General features: G+C 43.7%; 1 protein-coding gene across 1 annotated transcript in view; it reads left to right on the top strand.

Moving 5' to 3' along the window:
- LOC132829553 (suppressor of tumorigenicity 14 protein-like) overlaps window positions 1-25,639 on the top strand; it is a 121,718-nt gene that overhangs the window by 54,893 nt on the left and 41,186 nt on the right. The window contains exons 6-9 of the mRNA XM_060846796.1: window positions 6,665-6,700; window positions 6,921-7,155; window positions 8,254-8,393; window positions 21,699-21,793. Coding sequence (XP_060702779.1) covers window positions 6,665-6,700; window positions 6,921-7,155; window positions 8,254-8,393; window positions 21,699-21,793 — 506 coding nt within the window. The remainder of the gene's footprint in view (window positions 1-6,664; window positions 6,701-6,920; window positions 7,156-8,253; window positions 8,394-21,698; window positions 21,794-25,639) is intronic.

The following is a 25,639-nucleotide window of genomic DNA, read 5'->3' as shown; positions in this document are numbered from 1 at the left end:
TCCAAGATCACTTAATTCACCTCACGTAATTCATCTCAGCACCAAAATGACCTAATAAAATTCTCAAATAGCATCTTCTGTGACCAGGGTTGACTGACTCCTCTTTATTTCCTGAAAGCCCCGATTGACTCTTTGTCTTGTCGTTAGAGTCATTCGGCATGGAAACAGACTTTACGGTCCAACCATGTTCCCAAACTGAAGTAGTCCCACCTGCTAGCGGTTGGCAAATATTCCTTCAAACTTTTTCAAATCATGAAATTATCCAAATGTCTTTTAAGCATTGTAACTGTACCCGCAACTTCCACTTTCTCTGGCAGTTCAATCCACACATAAACTGTTGTGTGATTAAAAAAGAAGTTGCCCTCATTCTTTTTGAAATCTTTCTCCTCTCCCTAAAAGTATGCCCCTAGTTTTGAACACCCGACCATAGGGGAAAGAGTCTTGACATGCACTTATCTATGCACCTCATGATTTTATAAACCTCAATAAAATCACCCCAAAATTGCCTACACTCCAGTGAAGGAGTCCTAGTCTACTTTTATTTCTCAAACCATCCGTTCCTGGCAAATCTTTTCTGAACCCTCTCCAGTTTAATAATGTCCTCCCTATAACTGAGCCATGGTGCCTCACAGTGCCAGGGACATGGGTTCAATGCAGGTGAGGTGGATTGGCTATGGGAAATGCAGGGTTACAGGGAGGGGGTGGATCTGGATGAAATGACTTTTGGTCAGTTGGTTTAGACTCGATGGGCCAAATGACCTGCTTCCACACTGTCAGGATTCTATGGTGATCAGAACTGCCACAGTACTCCAAGAAGAGGCTTCACCAGGGTCCAGTACAACCTCAACATCATGTCCCAACTCCGATACTCAAAAGCAATAAAGACAAATGTGCTAAATGCCTCCTTAACCACCTTGTCTACTTGTGATGCAAGTTTCAAAGAATTCTGTACCTGAAACTCTAGGTCTCTCTGTTGTATAACACTACCCAGGCCCCTAACATTAATTGTATAATCCTGTCCTTATTTGCAATACCTCCATTTATCCAAATTAAACTTTATCTGCCACACCTCAGCCCATTAACCAAATTGATCAAGATCTCTTTGTACTCTTAGATAACCATCTTCACTATTCACTTTACCACTAGTTTTGGTGTCATCTGCAAATTTACTAAATATGCCTCCCAAATCCTCATCCAAATCATTTATATAAATGACAAAAGTGGATCCAGTGGAGCACCCCTGGTAACAGGCCCTCATTCTAATCAATATCTCTTTATGAATACTGTCTGTTTTCCACCATAAAGCCAATTTTGTATCCAATTGGCAAGCTCACCCTGAATCCCATGTAATCTAACTTTACTAATCAGTCTACAGTGTGGAATTTTGTCAAAGACTTTACTAATGTCCAAGTAAACAAGGTCTACCATTCTGCTCTTAACAATCTGATTTAATTTAAATGTTTTTTGTCACATGTATCTTGTCACAGAATACAGTGAAGTGGTGTATAATGTCACCACTCTATACAGTGCCATCTTAAAACACAGAAAAATAAACCAGAACACAATATAAAGGCAGAAAAATGAAAAAAATGTACAAAGTATCCAACTTTGCAGTCCCCCTTAAGTCCTCTGCCATAGGCCTGATGGCCCGTTGCTGCAACACTGGTGGAATGAAAACCACACCTCTTCAGCTCCATCTCGCCTCCACTGACCTAATCAGTACCAACTTCGTTATACACCTGAGGAGTTCCTGGAGGGATGTCCTGGAGCTGAGATGACTCATCTCCAATAACCACAGCCAGCATCCTATATGCATTGTCCTCCACACCAGAAGTATTTTCCCTCAGACTTAAAACATGAAAGACTTTCCTGCCACAGTCAAAGGATGATGATGTTCATATCCTGGTGAAAGGAGAGGCTTTCAGATGTCTGAAGCTTCCTCTCTGAAAATCCTTCCATCTTTCAATCACTTTGGTTACTTAATTAAAAGAAAACTCAGTCAAGTTTGAAACACATGATTTTCCTTACCCAAAACCATGCTGACTCTCCCTAATCAATCCTCGCCCCTCCAAATGCATGTAAATCCTGTCTTTCAGAATCATCTCCAACAACTTACCCTTCACCAATGTCAGACTTAAAGGTCTTATAGTTTTGAGGTTTCTCCTTACGGTCTTTTTTAATCAATGGCACAATATTAGCCGTCCTCCAGTACTTCACCTATATTTATAGACATACACACATATTTCTGCTAGAGGGACTGCAATTTCCTCCCTAACTTTCCATGACATCTTGGAATACACTTGATTAGATTCTGGAGATTTATCTACCTTTGATTTCTAAGATCTCCAGTACGTCCTCTTCTGTAATGTGAGCTGCTTTCAAAACATTATTTATTTCCCTGAGTACTCTAGCCTTCATTTCTTTCTCAACAGTACTAACTGATGCAAAATATTCATTTACCATGTCTGCCATTTTATGAGGTTCAACACACAGACAACCTCGTTGATATTTTCAGGTCTTACTGTCTCCAGTTGCTCTTAATATATTTATAGAATCATGCTGGATTTTCTTTTAACCTTATCTGCCAGGGCTATGTCACATCTCCTCTTTGCTGTCTTGATTTCCTCCTTAAGAACACCCTTATACATTTTACACTCTAGAGATTCATTTGAACCCAGTTTTCCATATCTAATATATGATTGGTTCATTTTTGACTAGAACTTTAATAGCTTTATTCTTTCATTGTTCCCTAATCTTACCAGCCTTGCCTTTCGCTCTGACAGGAACATAATGCTTCCGAACGCTCACTATCATACTTTTGAAGCCTGCCACTTGTCAGTTGTCCCTTTACCTGTGAACAATCTACTCCAATCAACTTTTGAAAGTTCTTGTTCCATAATCTTAAAATTTGCCTTACTCCAACTGAAAACTTTTAACTTTTATGGATGATTTTTAAAAACTAACAGTATTATGATCACTAGTCCCAAAGTGTTCCCCAGCTAACACTTCAGTCACTTGCCCTGACTTATTTCCCAAGAGAAGGTCACATTTTGCTCCTTTTGTAGTAGGAATATTTACATATCAATAATGAAACTTTTCTTGAATACATTTCACAAATTCTTTGCTATCGCGGCTGTTAACACTCTGATAGTCCCAGTCCATGTTTGGAACGTCAAAATCCCCTACTATTGCAACCTTATTATTCTTACATAGATTTCAGATCTTTCAACATGGTTGCCTCTCAATTTCCCTCTGACTATTGGGGAGCCTATAGTACAGTCCCATCATGGTGATCATCCCTTTCTTATTTCTAATTTCAGCCCATATCATTTCAGTGAATGATTCCTCATGAATATCTTCTCTAATTACAGTAGTAATGTTTTCCTTAATCAACTCCCTCTCATAGAGCCTTAAGAGATATAAAGCATGGAAACAGACTCTTCGATCTATGCCGACCACATATCCTAAATAAATCTAGTCCCATATGACAGCATTTGGCCCATACCCTTTAAACCCTTCCTATTCATATGCACAACCAGATGCCTTTTACATGTTGTAATTGTACCAGCCTTCACCACTTCCTCTGGTAGCTCATTCTTTCACCCTCTGTGTGAAAAATTTGGCCCATAGGTCCCTTTTAAATCTTTTCCCTCTCACCTTAGACCTATTCTCTCTAGTTCTAGACTCCCCCAACCCAGGGAAAAGACCTTGTCTATTTACCCTATCCATGCCCCACATGATTTTCTCAACCTCAATAACCTCAGCCTCTAATACTCCAGGGAAAATAGCCCCAGTCTATCCAGGCTTTCCCTAAAGCTCAAACTCTCCAAACCTAGCAACACTCTTGTGAAACTTGAAAGCATTCAGAAAAGATTTACAACATCCTTCCGATAGCAATGAGCCCAGAGCAGCACGCAGTATTTCAACAGTGGCCTAACCAATGTCCTGTACAGCCATAACATGACCTCCCAACTCCTGTACTCAAAGTACTGACCAATAAAGGCTTCACTATCCTATCGACCTGTGACTCCACTTTGAAGGAAATATGAACTTGCACTCCAAGGTCTCTTTGTTCAGCAACACTCCCTAGGACCTTATCATTAATGGACAGCATTGTGGCTCTGGTTACCATTGCTGCCTCACAGCGCCAGGGACTTGGGTTCGTTTCCACCCTCTGCTGACTATCAGTGTGGAGTTTCTGTGTGGGTTTCCTCTGAGTGCTCTGGTTTCCTCCCATTGTCCGGCGATGTGCAGGTTGGGTGAATTGGCCATGCTAAATTGCCCATAGTGTTCAGGGATGTGTAGATTAGGTGCATTAATCAGGGGAAATGTAGAGTAATAGGAGTAGGAGAATGGATCTGGGTGGGATACTCTTCAGCGGGTCGGTATGGACCTGTTGGGCCAAATGACCTGTTTCCACAATGTAGGGATTCTATGATGATTAAGTGCATGTGTCCTGCCCTGATTTTCCATGCCAAAATGCAGCACCTCACATTTATCTAAATTAAACTTCATTTGGCATTCCTCAGCCCGTTGGCCCATCTCATCAAAATCTCATTGTAATCTGAGGTAACCTCCTTCACTGTCCACTACACCTTTAATTTTAGTGTCATCTACAAACCTAGTAATCATACCTCCTATGTTCATATCCAAGTCCTTTATATGTATACATGACAAAAAGCAGTAGACCCAGCACCGATCCTTGCGGCATACCGCTGGTCATAGGCCTAGTGAGTTGGAAAAGTAAGCCTCCACCACCACCCTCTGCTTCCTGCCTCCTACCTCTTACCCAAATGATGAGTTATCCCTGTATTCCATGTGATCTAACCTTGATAACATCTACCATAAGGAACCTTGTTGAATGCCTTACTGAAGATCATGTTCACTGATTTGACCTCATTGAACCTCTTCAGTACTCCTTCAAAAAAATTCAATCAAGTTAGTTAAACACAATTTCTCTGGCACAAAGCCATGTTGACTATTCCTAATCAGTCCTTGCCTTTCCAAATTGTGTAAGTCCTATCCCTCAGGATTCCCTTCAACAACCTGCCCACCACCAATGTCAGGCTCACTGGTGTATAGTTCCCTGGCTTTCCTTCTCATCTTGTATTAAATAGCGGCACCACATTAGCCAATCCCCAGTCTTTCAGCACCTTGTGGCTATCGATGATGATACAAATATCTCAACCAGCAGCCTGGCAATCACTTCTGTAGCTTCCCACAGACTTCCAGGGTACACTTATCAGGTGCTAAATCCACCTTTATGCATTTTAAAACATTCAGCACCACCACCTCTGTAATTTGGACATTTTGCAAGATATCACCATTTGATTCCTCACTTTTTTTTATGTTCCATATCCTTCTCCACAGTAAACACTAATGCAAAATACTTGTTTAGTATTTCCCTCATCTCCTGCAATTCCACACATAAGTGGTCTTGCTGATCTTTCATGCGTCCTATTCTCTCCCTAGTTTTCCTTTGCCGCTTTTTCTATCCTTCCTATAACATCTAAAACTTGGAACATGAGCTGCTAGTCCTGATCTTCCCTCAGCCAAGCTTCGGTAATAGCAATGACAGCCTAGCCCCATAGATGTCCTGAGTTCATCAGCCTTACCTATAAGACCTCTTGCATTGATATAAATTCAATTCAATTTAATTCTTAAGAGTTACTTTGTTCTCTGACTTGCCATCATCTGCTTTTTTCTGATCAACTTGCTCTTTTCTGAATCAGAACCATCTTTATCTATCTATCTTTTTATTTTCACTGTGGCTATCTGGGTGGGTCTATCTCCTACAGTTTACTGATCTGCTCATTGTCAGATCATCTCCAACAAATGTTTTCGTAGAATAAAATAGAATCACTACAGTGTGGAAACAGGCTTTTCAGCCCAACAAGTCCACATTGACTCTCCGAAAAGCATCTCACTCAGACATTTCCCCCATACTCTATCCCTGTAACTTTGCATTTCCCATGACTAATCCACCTCACCACCTCCACATCCCTGGACATGAACGGCAATTTTAGCATGGCCAATCTACCTAACTTGCACATCTTTGGATTGTGGGAGGAAACTGGAGAAAACCCACGCAAAAATGGGGAGAAACTGCAAACTCCACACAGGGTGGAATAGAACTCAGATCCCCGGTGCTGTGAGACAGTAGTGCTAATCATTGAGCCATCTTCCCTTCCTACTGGCCCGTTCTGAGACCTGGTCTGTCAAAATCTACCATTTAAAATGCAGTGATGGTATAAGGCCTTATCCAATGTGATATTCCAGATGAGAGAACAGCTATTAGTGACTCTTCAGAGAAAGAAGTTTGGCAGGATTGCTGCCACAGGGAAGTCGGGACAAAGAAGTAAGTGGGTCAGTCAATACTCTAGTCCTCGATTGTTGGGTTTGGACAGTCAGAAGGTTGGCTGGAGGAGAGAAGGTTGGTATTGTAGGGCTGGGCAGAGCAAGGATTGTCATGGAAGGGATTTGGGAAGCAGAGAGGATGCATGGATACTATTGCTGATGGGCAATGTGGGGTTTGATGGTTTGGAGAGGAGGGAGGGCAGTAGTGGGGGAAGTGTGTTTGGACAATGTTGTCTGCAATAAGAGGTGTGGTGGAGGTGGGACAGCTTTATTTCCCAGTATTGATACTTACACTTTGTGTTTTCAGGTGCTGATCCAAGAAAGGTGAAGCCTCCAAAGGACAGTAAGTTCTCCGGACACTAACTCTGAGCAGAAGCTGTAGTTCATGCTATCAATTATATTGGCAGTGGTTGAGGCTTTGATGGAGGAGTAGGGAATGTGGGCAGAACTTTTGGTGTTTGGTTGTGGGGACTGGATTTGGATCTAATATCTGCTGTTCTTTGGTGATGTGGGAGGAGTGGGCCAGTGCCAGCGTTTTATAATTCTTTCATTTTCTCTGACAGAAAGCTGCTCTTTTGACCTGCATGCAGTACCTGGAAAGATTGGCACATTCACTTCACCAGGTTTTCCAAATTCTCCCTACCCTGCCAACTCCTGGTGTCAGTGGGCAATACGAGCAGACCCTGACCATATCCTGGAGCTCAACTTTGTGACCTTTGACCTGGAAAAAACCTGCCAGAATGACTTTGTCACAGTTTATGACTCATTGAGTCCAATTGAAAAACGTGAAATAACAGAGTAAGTATAGAGTTGCTGGCTGCATACCTTTACATTGGTTGAATCATTGCATGCAGTTTTGAATTTGTATAATCCATTATTTCCTGAACTGGTTTTAGACTACAACTCATCCTATATCTTCTTCAATATGGCAAACCTCTCTTGGACTAGAAAAGGATGTCCTTCGTGGGGGACGTCCTTCATTAGTGATTTCCATACTCATGTTTTCAGGGAATTTTGGGCTTAGGTAAAAGTTTCTCACTTCAAATAGTAATCCACAATCTGGGTCAGGGGCATCTTTAGCGTCAACATAATCCAGATAAGACACCGTGATTAGTGTTGCAGATGGGCTGCACTGTTGGAGGATCAGTACTGAAGGGATTGCTGTACTGTCAGAGGGTCAGTTCTGAGAGATTGGCACACGGTTGGAGGGCTGGTGTGGACGGAGTGCTGCATGGTGGAGGGTGGATATTGAGGGAGTGTCATACTGTCAGAAGTCCAGTGTTATGGGAGTGCTGCACTATTGGATGGTTGGTACCTCGGGTGCACCACACTGTTGGAGGGTCAGTGCTGATTGATCACAGTTTGAACTTTGTGTGCAAATTAGCTGTATGATTATTTCCAGCACGTTAGTGACTATTTCAAAAATATTTCAGCATCTGCACAATGTTTTGAGACATCCTGACATCACAGTATAAATCCCATTGATTAATTTCTTGTGAATACCTATGACATGTGAGCATACCTTGAGTCATGCTTTATATAAATGAGAGTGTTGGGGTGTGAAACTGACAATGTGGTGCACCCAAGGTACCAACCATCCAGCAGGGCGGCACTCTCAACACTGAACTTCTGACAGTATGACACTCCCTCAACACCCACCCTCCACCGTGCAGAACTCCCTCCACACCAGCCCTCCAACAGTGTTTCACTCCCTCAGAACTGATCCTCCAACAGTTCAATCTACTGGTGGAGTCATTTTTTTTTCAAAGTCCGTGTGATAGAAAGCTCCACAGTTGATGTCACTTACAGGTAAAACCGGTGCACGAACTACAAAACAAATGAATGTTTCGGAGACGTACTAATTAAACCTGTACTTTTATTGATTCTTGCTAACAGGCGCTGTGGTATCTATCCTCCAACAAATGCACTCAAGTTGATGTCCTCTCGCAATGTGATGCTTGTAACTCTGATAACTGACGAAGATGAGAATTACCCAGGATTTAAAGCAGAGTTCAAACAGATTCCAAAAACTAAAGGTAAGAAAAATGCCATTATTTAATTGGGGTAGAGGAAACAATGATGTGATTAGACATGAGTTAGGAAATATGGACTGGGAGCAATTGTTCCATGGTAAATGCATTATAGACATGTGGAGACTGTTTAAGGAACAGTTGTTGCGAATGATGAATAAATATGTCCCTGTGAGACAGGCAAGAAGGGGTAAGATAAAGGAACCTTGGATGACGAGAGCGATGGAGCTTCTCGCCAAAAGGATGAAGTTGGCTTACATAAGATGGAGAAAGCTAGGGTCAAGCTCAGCTCTAGAGGATTACAGGCAGGTGAGGAAGGAGCTCAAAAATGGTCTGAGGAGAGCCAGGAGGGGGCACAAGAAAGGCTTGGCAGAACGGTTTAGGGAGAACACAAAGGCATTTTACACTTACGAGAGGAATAAGAGAATGGTCAAAGAAAGAGTAGGGCTGATCAGGGATAGCATAGGGAACTTGTGTGTGGAGTCTGAGGAGATAGGGGAAGTCTTAAATGAGTTTTTTGCTTCTGTCTTTACGAAAGAAATGAACTTTGTAATGAATTAAACCTTTGAAGAGCAGTGTGCATGCTGGAATGGATAGAGATAGAGGAAGCTGATGTGCTGAAAATTTTGTCAAACATTAAGATTGACAAGTCACCCGGCCCAGACCAAATTTGTCCTCAGCTGCTTTGGGAAACGAGAAATGCAATTGCTTCGCCACTTGTGAAGATCTTTGCATCCTCGCTCTCCACTAGATTCGTACCTGAGGACTGGAGAGAGGCAATTGTAATTCCTCTCTTCAAGAAAGGAAATAGGGAAATCCCCAGCAATTACAGACCAGTAAATCTCATGTCTGTCGTCTGCAAGATGTTAGAAAGGATTCTGAGGGATAGGATTTATGACCATCTGGAAGAGCATGGCTTGATTAAATGCCGTCAACACCGCTTTGTGAGGGGCAGGTCATGACTAACAAACTTTATCGAGTTCTTTGAGGATGTGACTAGAAAAATTGATGAGGGTGTATATGGACTTCAGCAAGGCATTTGATAAGGTTCCCCATGGTAGGCTCATTCAGAAGGTGAGGAGGAATGGGATACAGGGGAACTTAGCTGTCTGGATACAGAATTGGCTGGCCAACAGAAGACAGCGAGTGGTAGTAGTAGGAAAATATTCTGCCTGGAAGTCTGTGGTGAGTGGTGTTCCACAGGGCTCTGTCCTTGGGTCTCCACTGTTTGTAGTTTTTATTAATGACTTGGATGAGGGGATTGAAGGATGGGTCAGCAAGTTTGCAGCGACACAAAGGTTGGAGGTGTCGTTGACAGTACAGAGGGCTGTTGTAGGCTGCAGCGAGACATTGACAGGATGCAGAGATGGGCTGAAAGGTGGCAGATGGAGTTCAACCTGGATAAATATGAGGTGATGCATTTTGGAAGGTCAAATTTGAAAGCTGAGTACAGGATTAAGGATAGGATTCTTGGCAGTGTGGAAGAACAGAGGGATCTTGGTGTGCAGGTACATAGATCCCTTAAAATGGCCACCCAAGTGGACAGGGTTGTTAAGAAAGCACATGGTGTTTTGGCTTCCATTAACAGGGGGATTGAGTTTAAGAGTCGTGAGATCTTGTTGCAGCTCTGTAAAACTTTGGTTAGACCACACTTGGAATACTGCGTCCAGTTCTGGTCACCCTATTATAGGAAAGATGTGGATGCTTTGGTGAGGGTTCAGAGGATGGTGCCTGGACTGGAGGATTTACCATATGAAGAGAGGTTGACTGAGCTCTGACTTTTTTCATTGGAGAAAAGGAGGAGGAGAGGGGACCTAATTGAGGTATGCAAAAAAAATGAGAGGCATAGATAGAGTCGATAGCCAGAGACTATTTCCCAGGGCAGAAATGGCTAACATGAGGGGTCATAGTTTTAAGCTGGTTTGAGGAAAGTATAGAGGGGACGTCAAAGGCAGATTCTTTACACAGAGTTGAGAGAGCATGGAATACGTTGCCAGCAGCAGTTGTGGAAGCAAGGTCATTGGGGACATTTAAGAGACGGCTGGACATGCACATGGTCACAGAAATTTGAGGGTGCATATGAGGATCAATGGTCGGCACAATATCGTGGGCTGAAGGGCATGTTCTGTGCTGTACTGTTCTATGTTCTATGTTCTAATCCAAATTCAAGTGTGACCTAGAAATAGAGCAGTGGACTGGGACCCGAGGAAGACGTTTCTCTGAATTGAGAGTTTATTCGAGTGATTCCAATCTAGTTTGTGTTATTTCTCTGTCCCTGAAGCGAATGGTGGATATATTATAATTTGTGTTGAAAATGAGGGTGAATATTTCACAATGTATTTTCCCTAGATATGTTCAGCAACATTTGGCACCATACATCAGAGTTCTGTTTAAGTAGTTGCTGAGTAGTGCTGTTCTGGAGCTACATGATGGCAAATGGTTTTACCTGTGTGGGCATTTACAAAGTATTTTATGTGTTTGGTGAAACTAGCAGGGGTTTATTCTTCAATTTTCCTGTCAGCCTGTCAGACTGTGTATGTTGGAGTGAGATTCCTTCATCTTGCGATTCCCTTTCATCATTGAAGTCTTTCCCTGAGACAGCAGCACTGATTCCACATTCCTGTAACAATTTAATTTGTAAGTTTTGATGTGGTACTTTATTGGTAAAAATATGTTGCATCACATTTGACTGACGAAGCGGAAGCATTCGCAATCATCTTCAGCCAGAAGTGCCAAGTGGATATTCCATCTCTGTCTCCAGCAATGGTCCCCAGTATTGCAGATATCAGTCTTCAGCCAATTCAATTCACTCCACACAATATCACAAAACAGTTGGTGGCACTGGGTACTCCAAACATTATGGGACCTGACAGCATTTCCAGCAATAGTATTGAAGACTTGTGTTTCAGTACTTAACACTTCTCTAGTCAAGCTGTTCACAATTACAACGCTGACTCCTACCTGATGTAAAAGCTTGCTCAGATATGTCTTGCTTGCACACAGCAGAATGAATCCAGTCTGGCCAATTACTGCCTCATCAGTCTAATCTCGATCATCAATAAAATGAGGAAGATGTCGATAACAGTGCTATCAAGCAGCACCTGGTTAGCTATAACTTCACTTAGACCCAATTTGGGTTCTGCCAGAGTCATTCAGCCCTTGACTTCTTGGCAGCCTTGGTTCAAACATGGTCAAAAGCTCTGAATGCCAGATGGAAAGTGAAAATGACAGCCTTCACGTCAAGGCTGCATTTGACCAGATGTGGCATCAAGGAACTTTAGCAAAACTGGAGTGAATGGGAATCAAAGGAAAAAAATAAACTTCACTAGTTGAAGTCATAGCAGGCATGTAGAAAGAACTTTTTTACCCCACACAACCTGTTCAGTGAGTTGTTACACACCTCTGGAGCAGGAGGGATATGATGGTTGTTCTTGCAGTTCAGTTATCTCAAGTCAAGGAAATCTCTGCAGGAGTTTCTCGGAATTGTCCCAAGCCCAGTCACCTTCAACTGCTTCATCAATGACATTCCCTCCATCATGAGGTCAGAAATGGAGATGTTCACTGTATACTTTTTAGCACCAGATACTGAAGCAGTCCATGCCCAAATGCAGCAAAACCTGGATAATAGCTAAGGTTGGGCTGACAAGTAGGAAGTAACATTCACGCCATACAGGTGCTAGGCAATGATCATCTCCCAAAAGAGACCACTTAATCAATGACTATCTCCAAGATAGACCATTTTTGTTCTATGTTCGATAGGAATAATGCCAGAAGACTGGAGGATAGCAAATGTTATCCACTTGTTCAAGAAGGAGAGTGGAGACAACCCTGGCAATTACAAACAAGTGAATTTTACATTGGTTGTGGAGGGTTAAGGAAGAGAGGATTTGTAATAGTCTAGAAAGGAATAAGTTGATTAGGGCTAGTCAACACGGTTCTGTGAAGGATAGGTCATGACTTACAAACCTTTCGGGTTCTTTGAGAAGGTGACCAAAAATGTTGATGAGGCTTAAGCAGTTGATGTGGTATATATGGATTTCTGTAAGGTGTTTGATAAAGTTTCCCATGGTAAGCTATTGCACAAAATGTGGAGGCATGGGATTGAGGGTGATTTAGTGGTTTGGATCAGAAATTGACTAGCTGAAAGAAGATGGAGGGTGGTGGTTGATGGGAAATGTTCATCTTGGAGTTCAGTTACTGGTGATGTATCGCAAAGATCTGTTTTGGGTCCACTGCTGTTTGTCATTTTTATAAGTGATTTGGATAAGAGCATAGAAGGATAGGTTAGTCAATTTGTGGATGACACTAAGGTTGATGGAGTTGTGGGTAGTGCAGAGGGATGCTTCAGGTTACAGAAGGACATAGATAAGCTGCAGAGCTGGGCTGAGGGGTAGCAAATGGAATTTAATGTGGAAATGTGGGAGGTGACTCACTTTGGAAGGAGCAACAGGAATGCAGAGTACTGAGCTAATGGTAAGATACTTGGTAATGTAGATGAGCAGAAATATCTCAGTGTCAATGTACATAAATCCCTTAAAGTTGCCACCCAGGTTGATAGGGATGTTAAGAAGGCATATGATGTGTTAGCTTTTATTGGCATAGGGACTGAGTTTCAGAGCCTTGAGATCATGTTGCAGCTGTACAAAACTCTGGTGGGGCCGCACCTAGAGTGTTGTGTACACTTCTGGTCACTGCATTGTAGGAAGGATGTGGAAGTGTAGGAAAGGATGCAGAGGAGATTTAGTAGGATGTTGCCTGATTTGGAGTGAAAGTCTTATGAGGAAAGGCTGAGGGACTTGAGGCTGTTAGAGAGAAGGAGGTTGAAAGATGACTTAATTGAGACATGTAAGATAATCAGAGGGTTAGATAGGGTGGACTGTGAGAGCCTTTTTCCTAGGATGGTGATGGATAGCACAAGGGGACATAGCTTTAAATTGAGGGGAGATAGATATAGAACAGATATCAGAGGTAGTTTCTTTACTTGGAGAGTTGTAGGGGCATAGAATGCCCTGCCTGCAACCGTAGTAGACTCGCTAACTTTTGTGGTATTTAAATGGTCATTGGATAAACATATGGATGAAAATGGAATAGTATAGGTTAGATGGGCTTCAGATTGGTTTCACAGGTCAGCGCAACATTGAAGGCCAAAGGGCCTGAACTGCGCTGTAATGTTTTAACCACCACCCCTTGATATTCAATTAAGTTACCGTCACTGAATCTCCCATTATCAACATCCTGGGATTTACCATTGGTCAGGAACTGAAGTGTTGCTATAAATGCAGTGCTACAACAGGTCAGAAACTAGGAACGCTGCAGCAACTAACTCTCCCCCTGACACCACAAAGCCCATTCACCATCTACAAGACTCACGTGAAGAATGGGATGGAATGCACCCCACTTGCCTTGATATATGCTGATCCAAACACACTCCAGGAGCTTGGCACTACCTCAGACAAAGAAACTTCACTTGGTTGGCACCACATCTACCAACACTGTCCTCAGTTTCTGGATTGCCGACACTCTGTAGCAGCAGTGTGTATTATCTCCAAATGCACTGCAGAAATTCCGCAAAAGTCCTTAGTCAGCACCTTCCAAACTCTCAACATTTACTATCTAGACTGACATGGGCATGTTGCCATGACTTGGAAATATTTAACTGATTCTTCAGTGTCATAGAACATAGGATAGTACAGGCTCTTTGGTCCTTGATGTTATGTTAACCTTTTATTCTACTCCAAGATCAAACTAACCTACATCTCCTTCATTGTACTATCATCCATGTGCCTATCCAAGAGCCACTTAAATGTCCTTCATGTATCTGACCCTGTTACCACCACTGGCAGATGCACCCACCACGGTGGCACAGTGGTTAGCACTGCTGCCTCACAGCGCCAGGGACCTGGGTTCAATTCCCGCCTCAGGCGACTGTGTGGAGTTTGCACATTCTCCCCGTGTCTGCGTGGGTTTCCTCCGGGTGCTCCGGTTTCCTCCCACAGTCACAAAAGATGTGCGGGTCAGGTGAATTGGCCATGCTAAATTGCCCGTAGTGTTAGGTAAGGGGTAAAATGTAGGGGTATGGGTGGGTTTCGCTTCGGCGGGTCGGTGTGGAGTTGTTGGGCCGAAGGGCCTGTTTCCATACTGTAAGTAATCTAATCACTCTGTGTAAAGAACCAACCTCTGATGTCTCCCATAAACCTTCCTCCAATCCCCTTAAATTATGACCCCCTTGTGATTGGCATTTCTGCCCTAGGAAAAAGTGTCTGACTAATCACTCTATCTGTGCCGCTCATCATCTTGTACACCTCTATCAAGTCGGCACTCCAATGAGTAAAGCCCCAGCTCTGTCAAGCTTTCTTCATAGGACATGCCCTCCAGCCCAGGCAGCATCCAGGTAAATTCCTCCGCACCCTCTCAAAAGCTTTCACGTCCTTCCTATAATGAGGCAACCAGAACCGGACATAATATTCCAAGTGTGGTCTAAACAGGGCTCTATAGAGCTGCAGCATAATCTCACGGCTCTTAAACTAATTCCCCTGCTAATGAAAGCCAATACACCATATGCCACCTGAATAACCCTATTCACTTGGCTGACAACTTTGAGGCATCTACAGACATAGACCCCAAGATCCCTCTGATCCTCCACACTATCAAGAATTCTGCCTTTAACACTGTAATTTGCATTCGAGTTCAACCTTCCAAAATGAATCACTTTGCACTTTTCCAGGTTCAGCTCCATCTGTCACTTATCAGCCCAGGTCTGCATCCTGTCAATGTCCAGTGGCAACCTACGACAGCCCTCCAAACTATAACTCAGATTTCTCAAGTTTCCTCATTTCCCCTCCCCCCACCTTGTCTCAGTCGATTCCCTCAAACTCAGCACCGCCCTCCTAACCTGCAATCTTCTTCCTGACCTCTCCGCTCCCACCCCACTCCGGCCTATCACCCTCACCTTGACCTCCTTCCACCTATCACATCTCCATCACCCCTCCCCCAAGTCCCTCCTCCCTACCTTTTATCTTAGCCTGCTGGACACACATTCCTCATTCCTGATGAAGGGCTTATGCCCGAAACGTCGAATTTCCTGTTCCTTGGATGCTGCCTGACCTGCTGCGCTTTAACCAGCAACACATTTTCAGCTCTGATCTCCAGCATCTGCAGACCTCACTTTTTATTCACAACTCCTCCAGCCTTCACGTCATTGGCAAACTTACTAACCTACCCTTCCACTTCCTCATCCAAGTCACTCATAAAATTCACAAAGAGCAGAGGTCCCTCAACAGATTCCTGCGGACCACCATTGATCACTGAGCTCCATCTATTACCACCCTCTGTCTTCTATGGGCCAGCCAATTCTGTATCCAGACAGCCATATCTCTCTGTACCCCATGCCTCCTTGAGCCTATCCTGGGGCACCTTATCAAATGCCTTGCTAAAATCCAAATACACCACATTCACTGTTCTACCTTCTTTAATGTGTTTTGTCACATCCTCAAAGAATTGTTGCATTATTTAAAATTCTGGAATTACCTCCATAATGGCATTGTGGGCCTGCCTGAATTATGTGGACTGCAGTTCTTCGTCAGCTCGCACTTGAAACGTTGATTCTCCTGCTCCTCGGATGCTGCCTAACTGGCTGTGCTTTTCCAGTACCACATTCTTTAACTCTGATCTCCAGCATCTGCTGTCCCCATTTTCTCTGAGCAGATACATGGCCAAATTTCAGGAAAGTGTTAGGGGAATTCAACTTCTCCAACGTTAACTGGGATAATCATTATGTGAAAGCTTTGAAGAGAATGGAATTCTTAAAATCAAACCTTTTTAGTACATAGAAAAGGGGGTGTGATTCTGGCCTTAAGTTTAGGTAATGAAGCTGGCCAAGTGACTGAAGTATCAGTAGGGGAGCATTTTGTATACAGTGATCATGACTCCATTAGATTCAAGATTATTGTGGAAAAAAGGATGAGTCTGAAATTGAAGTTCTAAACTGGACGAAGGCTGATTTCATTAAGATAAAATAAGGTTTGGTCAGAGTGGAATGGGAGCAGTTACTTTCATGTGTGTCTGTCTCAGAATACTGGGATACTTTAAAGAAGGAAATATGGAGAGTACAGTTCCAACATGTTCCAAAAAAGAAAAAGGATGAAATCCTGGATATCAAGAGCCATACAGCATCGGATAAGAGAAAATGGAGGCATATAGTAGCCATCATGGGCTTAAAATAATAGAACCTCTAGAGGGAGAGAATGTGCACAAGGGAAATTAAACTGGAGATTAGGAGAGCTATAAGAGGTTATAAAAGGATACTGGCAGATAAAATAAAGGAACATTCTAAGTTGTTTTACAAATATATTAAGGGGTAAAAAGGGCCCATAAAGGACTACAATGATAATACGTGTGTGGAGCCAGAGGATATACGTTGGATTCTAAATGATTACTTTAGTTCAGTGCTCAATAGTGAGAGGAATGATATGTGGATAGAAATCAGGGTGAAGATCGATGATATAATTGAAGAAATTAGCATAGATGGAGAGGAGGTGGTGAGCGGTCTGGCAGGTTTAAAGTAAAAAATCTTCAAGGCCACATGAAATATATCCCAGGTTGTCGATTGATGAAAGGGAGGGAATAGCTGCGGCATAGAACATAGAACATTACAGCGCAGTACAGGCCCTTCGGCCCTCAATGTTGCGCCGACGTGTCATACTAATCTAAAGCCCATCTAACCTATACTATTCCGTATACGTCCACATGCTTGTCCAATGGCGACTTAAAAGTACTTAAATTTGGCGAATCTACTACCGTTGCAGGCAAAGCATTCCATATCTTTACTACTCTCTGAGGAAAGAAACTACCTCTGACATCTGTCCTATATCTATCGCCCCTCCATTTAAAGCTATGCCCCCTTGTGCTCACCGTCACCATACTTGGAAAAAGGCACTAATTAACCCTCTGATTATCTTATATGTCTCTATTAAGTCACCTCTCAACCTTCTTCTCTCTAACGAAAACAGTCTCAAGTCCCTCAGCCTTTCCTCGTAAGACCTTCCCTCCATACCAGGCAACACCCTCGTAAATCTCCTCTATACCCTATCCAAAGCTTCCACATCCTTCTTATAATGCGGTGACCAGAACTCCACACAATACTCCAAGTGCGGCCGCACCAGAGCTTTGCACAGCTGTAGCATAACCTCATGGTTCCGGAACTCGATCCCTCTATTAATAAAAGCTAAAACACTATGTGCCTTCTTAGCAACCCTGTCAATCTGGTGGCAACTTTCAAGGATCTGTGTATATGGACACTGAGATCTCTCTGCTCATCTACACTACCAAGAATCTTACCATTAGTCCAGTACTTTCCATTCTGGTTACTCCGACCAAAGTGAATCACCTCTCACTCGTCCGCATTAAACTCCATTTGCTACCCCTCAGCCCAGCTCTGCAGCTTATCTAAGTCTCTCTGTAACCGACAACATCCTTCGTCACTAGCTACAACTCCACTGGCCTTAGTGTTGTCTGCAAATTTACTAACCCACCCTTCTACGCCCTCATCCAGGTCGTTTATAAAGATGATGAACAGCAGTGGACCTAATACTGACCCTTGCGGTCCACCACTAGTAACTGGACTCCCAGATGAACATTTCCCATTAATCACCACCCTCTGTCTTCTTTCAGCAAGCCAATTACTGATCCAAATTGCTATATCTCCCACAATCCCATTCTTCCACATTTTGTACAATAGCCTATTGTGGAGAACCTTATCGAACGCCTTGCTGAAATCCATGTACACCACATCAACCGGTTTACACTCATCTACCTGTTTGGTCACCTTCTGGAAGAATTCACTAAGGTTTGTGAGGCATGACCGACTCTTCACAAAACCATGCTGATTATCCCTAATCAAATTATTCTTTTCTAGATGATTATAACTCTATCTCTTATAACCTTTTCCAACACATTACCAATAACTGGTCTACAATTACCAGGGTTGCCTTTACTCCTCCTCTTGAACAGGGGAACTACATTTGCTATCCTCCAGGCTTCTGGCACTATTCCTGTAGACAATGACGATTTAAAGATCAATACCAAAGGCTTGGCAATCTCCTCCCTGGCTTTCCAAAGGATCCTAGAATAATCCTATCTAGGCCAGGGGACTTAACTATTTTCACACTCTGCAGGATTTCTAATACCTGTTACTTGTGAACCTCAATCACACCTAGTCTAGTAGCTTGTATCTCTGTATTCTCCTCGACCACATTGTCATTTTCTAGAGTGAATACTGTCAAAAAATACTCATTTAGTCCTCCGATTGCATACACAATGTCCCACTAATATCCTTGATTGGCCCTAATCTTACTCTTGTCATTCTTTTATTGCTTAAATACCTATAGAAAGCCTTAGGGTTTACCCTGATCCTATCCGGCAACAACTTCTCATGTCTCCTCCTGGCTCTTCTGAGCTATCTCTTTAGGTCTTCCCTGGCTATCTTGTAACTCTCAAGCGCCCTAACTGAGCCTTCACACCTCATCCTAACAAGCCTTCTTCTTCCTCTTGACCAGAGATTCCACTTCCTTCGTAAACCACGGCTCCCCCGCTCTACAGCACCCTCCCTGCCTGACAGGTACATACATATCTAGGACACACAGTAGCTTTTCCTTGAATATGCTCCACATTTCTAATGTGCCCATCCCCTGCAGTTTCCTTCCCCAACCTATGCTTCCTAAATCTTGCCTAATCGCATCGTAATTGCTTTTCCCCCAGCTGTAGCTCTTGCCCAGTGGTATACACCTATCCCTTTCTATCACTAAAGTAAACGTAACAGAATTGTGATCGTTATCGCCAAAGTGCTCACCTACTTCCAAGTCTAACACCTGTACCAAATCTAATGTGGCTTCACCCCTTGTTGGCCTGTCTACATACTGTGTCAGGAAGCCCTCTTGCACACACTGGACAAAAACTGACCCATCTATAGTACTCTTACTATAGTGTTCCCAGTCAATATTTGGAAAGTTGAAGTTCCCCCATGACAACTACCCTGTCTCTCTCACTCCTGTCGAGAATCATCTTTGCTATCCTTTCCTCTACATCTCTGGAACTATTCAGAGGCCTATAGAAAACCCCTAACAGGATGACCTCTCCTTTCCTGTTTTTAACCTCAGCCCGTACTATCTCAGTTGATGAGTCCCCAAACATCCTTTCCGCAACTCTAATACTGTCCTTGACCAACAATGCCACACCTCCTCCTCTTTTATCATCATCTCTGTTCTTACTGAAACATCTAAATCCTGGAACCTGCAACAACCATTCCTGTCCTTGCTCTATCCAGGTCTCTGAAATGGCCACAACATCGAAGTCTCAGGTACCAACCCATGCTGCATGTTCACCCACCTTATTCCGAATGCTTCTGACATTGAAGTAGACACACTTCAAACCAACATCTTGCTTGCCGGTGCCATCTTGTGTCCCTGAAACTTGATTTCGGACCTCCCTACTCTCAACCTTTTCAATACTCAAACTACAATTTTGGTTCCCATCCCCCTGCTGGATTAGTCTAAACCCACCCCAATAGCCTTAACGAATATATTCCGCCCCCCCCCACCCCCCCAGGATATTGGTACCCCTCTGGTTCAGATGAAGACCATCCTGCTTGTAGAGGTCCCACCTACCCCAGAAAGAGCCTCAATTATCAAGAATCCAAAACCCTCCCTCCTGCACTATCCTTGTAGCCACGTGTTCAACTCCTCTCTCTCTCTCCCTATTCCTTGCCTCACAAGCACGTGGCACAGGCAACAAACCAAAGTTTTTCGAATTCTCTATTGGAAGCAATTCTGAGGGACAGCATTAAACTTCAAATGGAGCAGCAGGGATTAGCCAGGAGTAGTCAGTATGGTTTTATTAAGGGGAGGTCAGGTCTGACCAACTTCTGAATTTTGAAGAGTGACCAGGTGTGTAATGGGAGCACTGCTTTTAATGCCTTCTTGGACTTCAGCAAGGATTTTGATAAAATCTCTCATGTAGACAAGTAGCAAAAGTAAGAGGCTAGAGGATTCAGCAAAATCTGGCAAATTAGCTTCACAGTTGGCTGAGTGACCGGAAGTAAAGGATGATGGTTGAGGGTTGTTTTCCGATGTGAAGTCTGTATGTAGTGGGATCCCAGGGTCAGTGTTGTCGTCCTTGCTGATTGTGGTTTGCATAACTGACTTAGATTTAAATCTAGGAAGGATGACCAGTAAGTTCACACAGAACACACAAAAATTCATGGAATAGTGAGGAGGATATCCTTAGATTACAGAGGTCTGGGGACTGGTCATTTGGGCTTATCGGTTGCAAATAGAATTCATTTCAGATGAACATGAGGTGATGCATTTGGGAAGAACAAACATGGCAAGGGAATACACGATGGATAGTAGTATCAAGGGAAGCACCCAGGATCAAAGGGACCTCGGTGTGCATAAAGAAGAATCACTTAAGGTCTCAAGATGGGTGGAGAAAGTGGTTAAGAAGTCATAGGGGATACTTGCCATTATTAGTAAAGATACCATAGAGTTTACGAGGAGGGAGGTTAGGCTGGAATTGTATAAAATGTTGGTTAGGCCATAGCTAGAGATATTGTGTGCAGCTCTGGAATCCACATTATAGGGGGGATGTGGTTGCACTGGAGAGGATGCAGAGGAGATTTATCAAGAAGTTATCTGGGCTGGAGAGTTTCATGAAAAGACATTGAATAGATCAGAGTTCTATTCTTCAGAACAGAGGAGATTGAGAGGGGACATGATTGAGATTTGTTAAATTATGAGTAGTATAGGTGGGGTAGACAGGAAGAAGTTTTTTCCTTTTATGGAGGGATCAATAATTGGGGGCATAGACTTAACCTAAGGGTCAGAAGGGTTGAAAGGAGATGTGAGATAAAGGCATTCTGACCCAAAAGGTGGTGGGAATTTGGAACTCATCACCTGTAAGGGTAGTAGAGGCAGAAACCATCATAAATGTTTAAGAATGCCAACACATATAAGGCTATGGACCAAGTGTTTTAAAATGGAATTAGAATATTTAGATGTTTGTTTTTGAACATCAGACACGCAATAGACAAAAGGCCTTTATCTGTGCAATAGTTCTCTGTCACTCAAATAGAATATGCACAGTCTTCCAAATGTGGTCTCATCTGTATCCTGAATAATTGAAGTATTCAGTCAGTGTCTCTGTTACAAACTCTGCTTTTGATGTTTCTCTCTTGTCCTGTCAATCCCAGAGTGTCTGTGTTTTTACAAATGTTTATCAGCTACTCTGTTGACCAAAAAAGTGTTTTGTTTCCGATAGAGTGTGGAAAAATTCTGGAAGGATCTGGGAACTTTTCTACCCCATACTACCCTGCCTATTATCCACCTCGAGCAGACTGTACCTGGACCTTAAAGGTAAGAAAATACCATTTGGTTTGTTCTGTCACATGTTCTTCCTATTGAAATGCATTACTTCACACTTCACTTACATTTTAGTGATGGTGAACATTTTGCCAGGCAGTTATCTTTTAGCCCTTTGACCATTGTTTCCTAAATGTTTTTGGTTTTGACATCTACTTTATCTACAATACTGAAACAGCTCTCGTCAAAGTCTTAAATTTCACCCTATGTGATTGTAACAAAGAGTGACTTTGCTACCTGGGCCTTCTTGACCTGATTGGAGCTTTTGACTGGGTTGATGAAAACATCATCTAGGGACTCTGCTTTGTCATCCAGCTGTGTCAGACTGCTCTCACTTGTTCCATTCTTATCTATTCTGATCCCATTTCTTATCTACAAAAACACAGACACTCTGGGATTGACAGGACAAGAGAGAAACAAGTGGGCGGCACAGTGGTTAGCACTGCTGCCTCACAGTGCCAGAGACCCAGGTTCAATTCCCTTCTCAGGCTGTGTGGAGTTTGCACATTCTCCCCGTGTCTGCGTCGGTTTCCTCCGGGTGCTCCGGTTCCTCCCACAGTCCAAAAATGTGCAGGTTAGGTGAATTGGCCATGCTAAATTGCCTGTAATGTTAGCTGAAGGGGTAAATGTAGGGGAATGGATCTGGGTGGGTTGTGCTTCGGCGGGTCGGTGTGGACTTTTTGGTCCGAAGGGCCTGTTTCCACACTAAGTAATCTAAACTTCATATCAACTTAATGGTACTGAAACTAAGTGTGCTTTTATGCAGACAACGCACGGCTTCACCTTCTCACTCACCACTGTTGAAGAGACCTAAACCATCAGACTGCCTGACTGAGCAGAAATTTACCCTCAACTAAATATCAGGAAGATGAGACCTATTGTTTTTGATGGTGGCTCCTTGCTCTGTTGCCTTTGTACGGGATCCATATCTTTCCTTGACAGCAGTCTGAGACTAAACCAGTCCATTTGATCTTTGGGTTCATCTCACTATCACTGAAGTCACCTGTTTCCAGATCCGCAATGTTGTCGGACCTTGCTCCTTTCGCAGCTTATTTGCTGCTGAAATCCTCTTTTGTGAATTTGTCATCTCTCGACTTAACTATTCTAATGCACTTGTGGTCCAACTTCTGTCCTCCTTAAAACATACCTTTTTGACCGAGCTTTTCTATTATCACCTGAGGCCCATGTCATATTTTGTTTTATAATTACTGCTTGTGGGATGTTTACACAAGTTGTTTTAAAGGGCTCCTCACCATTGACTGCAACCTGACAGGCTTATAGTTGTTAAATTTATCCCTCTAATATAGAACATAGAACATAGAACATAGAAGGATACAGCGCAGTACAGGCCCTTCGGCCCTCGATGTTGCGCCGACCGAATCCTACCTAACCTATACTAGCCCAATAACTTCCAAATGCCTATCCAATGCCCGCTTAAATGACCATAAAGAAGGAGAGTTCACCACTGATACGGGCAGGGCATTCCATGAACTCACAACCCGCTGTGTGAATATGTTTCAAATGGGATGTGTAACAATTGTTATCCTCGTCTTCTGGCTCCATTCATGTCTTATTTTAATTCTTTGACGAACTACAACCATCATTGGCATTTATTACCCATTACCAAAAGTTCAAGGTTATGGACAGGATGTTATTCAAACAGGTTGCTGTGTCCTGTTGTTGAGCTGCAATCATCTAGGCAAGTGGAGAACATCCCATCATAGTCCTACTCCTAACATGCAGATGGTGAACAAGGTATGGGGAGTCAGGAGGGAAGTTCCACAGGTTACTAAATGGAACAGACTTTGAACAGAGCTAACAACTCAGGACTGGGACTCCATGAGGTGCAGTGGATAATCATACTCCAACAGAACCATCTCATGGCCCTCCACTCTACCATTACTATTCAAGAAAACGGGGCAGCACAGTGACTGCTCTTAGCACTGCTGCCTCACAATGCCAGCAACCCGGGTTCAATTCCAACCTCTGGCAACTGTGCAAACTCTACACAGACATTCTCCATGTGTCTGCTGTGATTTCCTCCCACAGTCCAAAGATGTGCAGGTTAGGTGGGTGAATGATCAGTGCTCAGTAAAGGTCATCGAATTTGGTGTGTGTTGCACCATTTGAACTTTTCTTCCACCAGTGCCTCCTCCGTGCTTGCTTTTTCATTCGTGACTCCCATCCACCCAGCGAAGACCCCTTCTCCAACATACTCCACCCTCGTAGACACCCCTTTTACCCTGCCTCGACCTTTTTATCTTGAACTGCTGTTGTAACATTGACCGTCTCAACCTGTCTCCCCATCTCATCCACACCAACCTCTCTCACTTGCAATGCGCAGCCCTCCACTCCTGCTCCAAACCCAACCTTGCCATCGAACCAGTGGATGGGGATTGGGATGGGGGGGGCGGGGGTGGTGTTCAGCGGTAGTGTGGCACACAGAACTCTACCTCACCAAAGCCAGATGCCAAATTGCTGACATCTCCACCTATTGTGCCCCCTCAACCACAACCCCACCATTCACAAAACCATCTTCTCCCAAATTGTCCACAGCTTCATCACATCAGGGGATCTCTCATTCACAGTCTTCAAAGCCCCAACCCTGTACCACCTGATTCTTTCTCTTACTCAAAATCCACAAACCTGATTGACCTATTGTCTCCACCTTCTCCTGTCCCACTGAACCCATCTCCTCATGTCGACTCCGTCCAGTTACCCTTGTCCAGGAACTCCCCACGTACATTCAGGACATCACTCATGCCCTCCATTTCCTCCATGACTTTTGATTGCCTGGCTCCCAACACCTCATCTTCACCGTGGACATCCAGTCCCTGTACATGTCCATCCTCCCGGTGGAGGCCCACATGCACTCCGTTTCTTCCTTTTCCACCGACCTAACCATGCCCCCTCCACTGACACACTCACTCGATTGGCGGAACTGGTCCTCACCCTCAACAACTTCTCCTTCAAATCCTCCCACTTCCATCAGACCAAAGGGTAGCCATGGGCACCCGCATGGGCCCCAGCTATGCCTGCCTCTTCGTAGGGTAAGTGGAATTGTACATCTTCTATAGCTACACCAACACCATCCCCTACCTTTTCCTGTGCTACATTGATGACTGTGTTGGCGCCTCCTCGTGCTCCCATGTGGAGGTTGAATGGTTCATCAACACTTTTCATTCTGACCTCAAGTTCACATGGATCATCTCCGACAACTCCCTCCCCTTCCTGGACCTCTGTCTCCAATTCTAGCAACCAACTCAACACTGGCATCAATTTCAAACCCGGTAGAAGTGGGTACTGCAGACGCTGGAGATTAGATACCCGATGAAGGGCTTTTGCCCAAAACATCTATTTTCCTGCTCCTCGGGTGCTGCTTGACCTGGTGTGCTTTTCCAGCACCACTCTAATCTTAACTCTATTTCAAACCCATTGACTCTCAGAGCTATCTTGACTACGCCTCCTCCCAACCACACCCCCCTGATAAAAACATGATCCCTTGCTCCCAACTCCCCCACCTCCACTATATCTATCCCAGGAGGAACAATTCCACTCCAGAACATCCCAGATATCCTTCTTTTCAGGGACTACAATTTTCCCTCCCACATGATCAACAATGCCCTCCAGTGCATCTCCTCCACTTCCCGCACCTCTGGCCTCGAACCCCTCCCTCCCTCCACAACAAGGATAGAACATCAGCCACGATTGAATGGCGGAGTGGACTCGATGGGCTGAATGGCCTTACTTCCACTCCTATGTCTTATGGTCTAACCTCCCTGCTCCTCACCTTCTACCCCACTAATCTCTGGACTAACCTCTGCTATTTCCATCACCTAC

This window comes from Hemiscyllium ocellatum, chromosome 29 (genome assembly GCF_020745735.1).
Source record: "Hemiscyllium ocellatum isolate sHemOce1 chromosome 29, sHemOce1.pat.X.cur, whole genome shotgun sequence".
NCBI lineage: Eukaryota > Metazoa > Chordata > Chondrichthyes > Orectolobiformes > Hemiscylliidae > Hemiscyllium > Hemiscyllium ocellatum.
Note: the sequence above shows the minus strand (reverse complement) of the source record. Positions and strands in the feature narration are given on the sequence as shown.